The 7,794-nt window shown below is 31.1% G+C and overlaps 2 protein-coding genes across 12 annotated transcripts; one reads left to right on the top strand and one right to left on the bottom strand.

Annotated features, from left to right (window-relative positions):
• Nucleotides 1-1,375: 1,375 nt before the first annotated feature.
• Nucleotides 1,376-3,020, bottom strand: LOC145041831 (uncharacterized). The gene is made up of 5 exons (XM_078990033.1): nt 2,780-3,020; nt 2,638-2,687; nt 2,209-2,314; nt 1,749-1,807; nt 1,376-1,557 (listed from the first exon to the last, which is right to left on the bottom strand). Exons 1-5 carry the CDS (start codon nt 2,873-2,875, stop codon nt 1,509-1,511), a joined length of 360 nt encoding a protein of 119 aa, XP_078846159.1. The 5' UTR covers nt 2,876-3,020; the 3' UTR covers nt 1,376-1,508.
• Nucleotides 3,021-3,467: 447 nt separating this feature from the next.
• On the top strand, nt 3,468-7,583 carry LOC145041830 (cyclin-D3-2-like). Of its 11 annotated transcripts, none has more exons than XR_013680433.1 (10): nt 3,470-3,920; nt 4,433-4,556; nt 4,675-4,894; nt 5,005-5,135; nt 5,328-5,432; nt 5,530-5,649; nt 5,843-5,878; nt 5,967-6,048; nt 7,212-7,338; nt 7,454-7,583. XR_013680433.1 is itself a non-coding variant. In XM_078990030.1 (9 exons), exons 3-9 carry the CDS (start codon nt 4,729-4,731, stop codon nt 7,199-7,201), a joined length of 648 nt encoding a protein of 215 aa, XP_078846156.1. In that variant the 5' UTR covers nt 3,470-3,920; nt 4,433-4,556; nt 4,675-4,728; the 3' UTR covers nt 7,202-7,336. The 11 variants fall into 11 exon arrangements, 6 of the variants coding, with proteins under 6 accessions (XP_078846153.1, XP_078846156.1, XP_078846151.1 ...); XR_013680434.1 differs by having other exon boundaries at nt 3,472-3,920; nt 7,230-7,338; XM_078990030.1 differs by lacking the exon at nt 7,454-7,583 and having other exon boundaries at nt 7,194-7,336.
• Nucleotides 7,584-7,794: the final 211 nt, after the last annotated feature.

Genomic DNA, 7,794 nt, shown 5'->3' with positions numbered 1-7,794 from the left:
TGTTTGGTTCTTGAATTAGATTTTTGGAAAGAATTTACTCATTCGAAAGAAAATGATTTGTCCAGAGAAAAAAAATATGGATCATTCATTTAATTGAAACTTCTCTAATTATATAAAAATTAATCAATTAATCAGTTTCTAAAAATAACTTCTAAAAAATTATACTTCCATTTTTTTCATACAAAAAAATTATGTTGTTTTTCCTTCGTTAAAAAAATAAAAGAAAAAAAAAATTAATTGAAAATGAAAATGACAGAGAATTCAACTAAAAATGCAACTTATGTGATGAGAAAGGTCATCAAACTAATAAAATAAAAAAAAATATATTGTTTGCAAAAAGATCATTCAACATTTATAGATATTCATGCATTTCATTTTATTTTTTTACACATTTCAGTATAACCAATAACACAAAGTCTCTTTATGTTACTTTATCTTTTATTATTATTATTGTTATGTCGGTTTTTTAAAACTTTATATGTACTTTTTTATATGTTCATCCGCGTTTTATGCGGGTCATAATCTAGTTTATGTATGGTTTAACTTGGGATCAACCGCGTTTTATGTATGGTTTAACTTGGATTAGGTTCAACTTGGATTATGTTCGGCCTTAATTGCTCGACTTTGATTGGTTTAGCCTAGCTTGGATCCGAATTAGCTTTAGGTTCGGCCTAACTAGAGATTAACCTTGTTTTTGTAGTGTTTCTATTAAGCTAACAAACTGGATTTTAAACCTCCAAACCGGTATCCAATCCTACATGGCATCCAATATGGACACAAAATGTACAAATCTTGCCATGTAGGATTAAAACTCAATTTACCAGATTGAAATCTGTTTAACATAAATAGCAAAAATGGTTTGTTGCTCTATTAAGTACAAATTAAAGATGAGTGATTAAAAGAAAAAATATCGACATAGAGGCAATTTTATGACATTAACCATTTTCTAAAATTTGAAGTGTTTTGTGCGTTCAAAGAGAGTTGTTTCTGTTGCAAAATGTAATGTTCAGAACAGGTCCCTAAACTTTGCGAGACTTATAATTCACCACTCTTCTTTGAAATTTTAACTTATTTTTACCATTTAGCCTCAATTTCCCAATTGGTTTTCAATTTCTGTCCATCTTTTACTTTTTGGGTGTTACAAGTTATATTAAGATCTAAAAATATAAAGTATAATAACTCACTATCTTTTTTTTTTCTTTACTCTATAAACTCTGAAAACAGAGCATAAGAGCTTATGATTACCTGTAAACACTATACCCAAATCTTCTACTATTTTGTACACCTTTATATAGGTGCACAACATTCTTAAGAATCACCTTAAAACAGTACAATTTCTGTAGCAACAGGTACAACATGACAACGCACATGAACATTTCCAGGAATCAAACAACTTCAATAATTACAAGTACTTTACACCAAAAAAAAAAGTTTTAACCCTTCCAAAAAGCAAACCTTCTTAAATACTAGTTTAAAACACAACACATTTTTAGTCTTCAATTCCTTGTTTAATCAAAAGAACCTCTAACACCATCCAAGCTCTCTCCCAAAGACAATCTGAAAACAAATTGTTTAATGATAATATGATAAATAGATTCAAAATTTGAAATCATTTGATTCTATCTATCAAATAAGATGTAGCAAAGTACTTTCAATCTACCGAATTATTTTCGTTTCAATATAGCTATAATTGGGTATATTTTTCAAAGTACAATACTATATATTAAGTCTTCAAGAAAAAGACTAACCTATGCATACAGTACTTGTACTCTTGGCTCCTCACATAATCTTTCTCCCCTTCTTCCAGCTGATAAAAAACATCCACCAAATAAAAGAATAAGCATATCAATCCAAGTCAAAATATATTATGAGGCTCCATTTGTTACACTAGATAGAACTTTATAGGGCTCTTTTTTTTTATTTTGATGATAAGGAGGGTATTCATGTCTTTTGCGTCCCTTTCACACCTTTTTGGGTGGGACCACTGACCACAGACTAGTTACAGTCAAATACAGTTTAACAAATATTCACCCTTTCACACCTTTTTGGGTGGGACCACTGACCACAGACTAGTTACAGTCAAATACAGTTTAACTTGTCATGTCACCTTTTTGGGTGGGACCACTGACCACAGACTAGTTACAGTCAAATACAGTTTAACTTGTCATGTCATGTGTAACAAATATACAGACTATGGTAGTATCTTACTGGATCACTCTCATAAATAAGCTCATAGCAAGTTGGTGACAGGCATTTTAAAGCACAATTCTCCTTTGCTACCATTGAAGATTTGCATTGCTTGCCCCAATATCCACTTTCCACCCCACAAAAATAAATCAACAAATCAGTATCAATAGTATTGAAGAGTAATCATACATGTTTTATGATGATAAATTGATTAATACATCTAGTTTGAGAACTGTTAAAGAAAGGAAACGAAATTCTGCAATTGAAGGTCGACTTAGTGGCTATTGACTTCAGGATTCAACCTATTTGAGAGTGATTAGTACGTTATTGTTTAGGTAACTTATGAATACTATGTCAATATAGATAAACGGAGGCGAAAATTGTGATAAAGAAAAACTAAAATCATTGCTTCGTTTTTTGAAGAACTAAAAAGGGGGAGATCGAACATACAGTTCAATGTCTGAGTAACAATTTTGTTTCCTCTGTCGAACTTCGGTGTCCTGTGTATATACCACAGACGTTAAAATCAGAAATTAAGCATGCCCAGATGAGAACAAAGATTAATTTGTGATTATTTCAATCGAAATCTTACAGAAATTGGGCGGGGAGATGTCTTGGCAAGGACTTCAACAGAACATATAATCACTGCCCAGATGAGAAATACTAGGGTTTTATGAATCGCAGCCATTATATCGATTGATCGATGAGTATCAAAGAGAGCTTTGTACAAGCTGAGATGAACGGACACTCGGACAGTGTCCTGGTCCAGTTGGGGCTCCGGTTTGGCTGCAGTGGCTCCGTTTATGCTAATCCGATATTTAAATAGTTAGGGTGAAGGTATCCTAATTTCACACCACTTCCAACTGTTTTTAATTTATTATATTACTATACAACTTATACAACTAAACTAAAGCACAAGTTGTACACGGCTAAAAATTGCTAAAAAATGCAGTATATGGATCATCACCATTTTGTTTGTATATTTATTTTTCACAATTCATTAAAAAACTTATATTCTTAATTAGGTTACAAGCTGTGAAAACTATGGGTAAAAAAAATATTGTTAATTAAATATGCTATTGAAAAATCAAAGATTTATAAAATTTTATTAAATTTATAAGATATAATTTTTGTTTAAACTTATATTGATTATTTAAAATATCTCTCTCATATATATATATATATATATATATATATATATATATATATATATATATATATATATATATATATATATATATATATATATTAACTATCTTATTAAACATATTACACATTTCTTGAAATATAGCTTCTCATTGCAATATTTTTTATTCCTAGGCTCACAGTTACTCACAAAAACCCAAAATTAATTGTCTTCATCGAGAAACCCTAGGTCATGTTACGTTGTCTTCTGCGTTGGTGGCGCGGCTATCCTCCTCTCAAACCGTCCCTCCGATCGTCACAATTGCAAATGCAAACTCCTCCACACGGTACACACCAACATATCAAGTTTCGACCTTTCGTACAACTGCATCTTTCAGGAAGAAGACGAAGTCGGGATAAGAGGCATCACCACTATCGAAGACCTTTCCAAAATTGTATCCATTGTCATCAGATCGAACATAACTACGCTCGATAAGTGACTCCTTCTGTTGCAGAAAACTCTAGGGCTTGATGAGACCGCCATGGAACCTTCTAGAATGTCGTTGTATAGGTTCGACAACACCTCGGTCATTATAGACATTTACCTGGTAAAATTTCCCATTATTTTATCTTTTTGACCTAATTCTCACATCATCTCGACCAATCTTTTTTGATTCATCTCGCATTCGTCTATTTGTTTTCTTTAAGATAATGGATTGGAACTTCTTACATCTACTTACAACATGAAGATGAAAAACGAGAATATGTGTTCTGAAAACCTGCATTTTCTTTCGATGATGGTCTTTTATGCGATGATCAAGAAAACGATTTGGATTTTGGATGTGGGTTTGGGATTGGTTTATTTTAACAAGAAATTCAAATTCGTGAAACAAAAAGCTCATCTTTTTACCCATTTTGAACATGATCTGTTGTGGGAAGAAGACGAGCTTGCTTCCCTTTTGTCTAAAGAGAAAAATATTGTTTATTAAGAAGGGTATTTGTTCAGTGATAGGGTTTTAATAGGTTTAAGGAAAGAATATGTCTATTGGATGATTAGGGTTAGTACCCATGATGAATTTGTTGTTATGATAACCATTTTGGCTGTTAATTACTTCGATAGATTCCTGTAGAGCGACTCTTTCCAGAAAGATAAGCCGTTGATGAATCAGTTAGCTGCAGTCGCTTGTATTTCTTTTGTTTCTAAAGTTGAAGAAATCCATATCCCTCTTCTCTTGGACCTGTAAGTATGTATCCATATCCTTATCCATATCCATCACATCTAATCTATACGAATGCACTCCAACTGTTTGTGAAAATTCCAATGTCATTATTTTGTTATTAACACATCTCTTTCTTTTGTAGGTTGTTTTCGTTTAGGTTGAAGGATCAAAATACGTATTCGAATCCAAGACTATAATGAGAATGGAGCTTTTAGTGCTTTTGTCTCTTCAATGGAAGATGAATCCAGTAACCCCACTTGCAATATTCGATTACACAATGAGGAGGCTTGGTTTAATCACTCATCGGCTTCATTCAGAGTTCATGAACAGATGCGAAAGAATTGCTCTTGCCGTTGTCAATGGTAACCTTCTAAAAACCCTTCATAAACTCAATCATATTGTCATGACTCAAAGAATTGTTTTGATTTTGATTTAATTCAAATCAAGTATGTAATATAAACACGAAATGCAGATTCAAGGTCTCTGGTTTATCTTCCATCTGTAATGGCTGTTGCTATAATGTTTCTTGTGTTTAAAGTGATTGATCCTGATAACTCACTAGATTATCAAGAACGAGTCAAAGGTTTTCTTCAAATTAAGGAGGTTTGATCTTTTCATTATTATATTCCTTTTTTTAAAAAAAAGGTAGAGGTTAGTTTGACTAATTCTTAACAAGTTCCTTGATAACAAGGTCAGTTTTATGACCAATTGTTTAGATCATTATGTATTAGCATTGCCATTTCTATTCTTCACTACAGGGGTAAGAAGGTCATTTATGTGAGTAAATTTTTTCAGGGTGAGGGAAAGCAAAAACATGTTGGCAGGACTGTGGAGTTTTTCAAAACATCTAATGATAAAAATCACTCTAGAGTGCAGTGGGTTTTCAGAGCCGAAGATACGGTTAGTTTCTGCAACCTTTTCTATTTGTATATTTATTAGAATTTGATATTCAACTCTTTTTTCTTTTCCTTTTTCCTTCCAACTTATTATCACTCAGGTTATGAAAAAAGCTATTGATATTCTAGATAATAAGCGTTTATTCGCCTCCACTTTAATGAATGACAACTTATTAGATTGTATACTTTCCAAAGTCAAAATGATAGAAAAAGCTCCTGGGGTATGTTCTTTTATATTATTTATCTTTCATATATAATGCTACCATCGTTTTCATCTCTTATATTGTTGGTGTCACTGGTCTTCCTTCCATATCTGTATATGCAACCTCTAAAGGTATTTTATCAAACTATAAATAGGTTTTCAAAATAAAATCTGATCTAAATATCATTCCCTTTATGGCATGATTCATGCAGGTGCTCTTATGTCTTAATCAGTTAACCACGAACTTGGTATGTGAGTCTTCATCTTTTGTCCACTAATTATTGCAGTTATATAATTGGTAGCAATTTAATATGGTTTAGTCCTTTTCTATTGAAGAACCATATAGGATGGATGCGTTGCTACAAAAGTAAGCATGAAGGTCAAAGTGGTCTTTTTATGGGATATGTCAAACTATCAGGTTTGTCCACATTAGCAACAAGAACTGTGAGTATGGTTGGTACAACAAAAGAAAAGAATGGTTTAGTATTTGTAAGGAATAGTGCAATAAAATTATAATAGTTTTTTTTTTTTTTTTTTTTTTTTTTTTTTTTTTTTTTTTGATATTGATGACATTTACGAAAATAAGATAAAAGGGCAATATGGTCTTTCTCTCATCTTTATCAATTGTCAAATGCAATTGGGTTATTAAAGTTTGTATGAATTTTTATGATTTAAGAATGCATCGTGGAGAAGAAATCAATATGATAATTTAAAGTATTGGGGCAAAATTAAAAATAAAGGGTATTGTGGTCTTTTTCTGGTTAATATCAAATGTGATAGTTTTTAGTAGGTCTGTATAAGTTGTCAGTTGTCATCACTGGTAGGCTAAGGAAAGTTTATTTGGTGCTTTGAATGTGTGGTGGGAAAATAAGAACAAATGGCATTATTATTATTATTATTATTATTATTATTTTGTTTTTTTCCTCTTGGAGAAAACGCTTGCTGGACAGCTTACTCGCTGCATGTATAATTTTGGTTAAGTATCTTATAATTTCATTCATATTTTTAACATCTTAACTGAATGGTTACAAATATTTATGTCTAACCTGTGAAATTTAGAACATTCAAATTTTTATAGTCAAATATTGTTTCCAAATTTGCTAATTTTGTTCTTTGTAAAATCTATACAAGTTTTTGAAGGGTATGTTTGGTATTTATGTACTTTTATCAAACTCTAAATTAATTTCCATTGATTGATAGTTGAGTTGGTGTGTGTATATATAGATCAATAGGATGAGAAAACGGAGAATGCCACCTTCTTATGCCCCTATAATAACTCACTACAAAAACATGAAGTTGAACCGTTGGAAATGTATATATATTACCTAAAAGTATATTTACTATTTTTTTAGTGTTCTATATCGAATAAATGTTTCAAGGTTAAGAAACTTTTTAGGCTTTGTTGAAATTTTCTTTGTTTTTAATTGGAGAAGTTTGTGGGTTTGAATGACGTTGCTTTTAATGTTCATGTGTTTTTTCTTACAACGAATAAGTAATGAAGATCAACTTTATTTAGGTGTTTAATCTTTCTTTTGGTTTGCATACATTATTTCAATTATGAAGCTAATTAGAGGCTTAAAGAGTTCCATTTTGCACTAGAGTTGAATGTGAATTGCATGGGTGACTAATGCTACAACTATGACGTGGAGGATGGAGATCAAATTCGTTTTGTGATCTTTAGCCTGTCACTCAACCAATTAATCAAGTTGTAAGTGTTGCCACACCAAATTACTGTACCATTTGATAAGTTTTATTTTTGTTTGTGTTTACTGTAATGCAAATTGTTTCAATTGTGTTTTAACAACAGTTATCCATTTATGCAGACTAGATGGCCATTGTCATTGTAATATGGCTGCAACTTTTAATTGTATAAGGTAGAGAAAAGTTTTTTTCATGTCAAACTCTTGGATTTCGGTATATGAAATTTATTCATTTTTATTTTGTTATAACTAATTAATGGTCGTTTCTATGTGTTACTATAGAATTTAACATTAGATTGCTATCAATTTGATAAGAAAATTCATAACAACTTATATAAATTATGAAGCTAAAAGTTATTTTTTACCTCATAGTCAAATGGTAACGTAAGATGATGGAATTGAATGTAGAATGCAGTTAAATATGAAGACCATAGTTGTTCGATCCCAAACCTTATAATAGTATT

The sequence above is a fragment of the Lactuca saligna genome, chromosome 4 (genome assembly GCF_052625555.1).
Source record: "Lactuca saligna cultivar CGN05327 chromosome 4, ASM5262555v1, whole genome shotgun sequence".
Lineage (NCBI taxonomy): Eukaryota > Viridiplantae > Streptophyta > Magnoliopsida > Asterales > Asteraceae > Lactuca > Lactuca saligna.
This window is presented reverse-complemented; position numbering and strand designations above follow the sequence as displayed.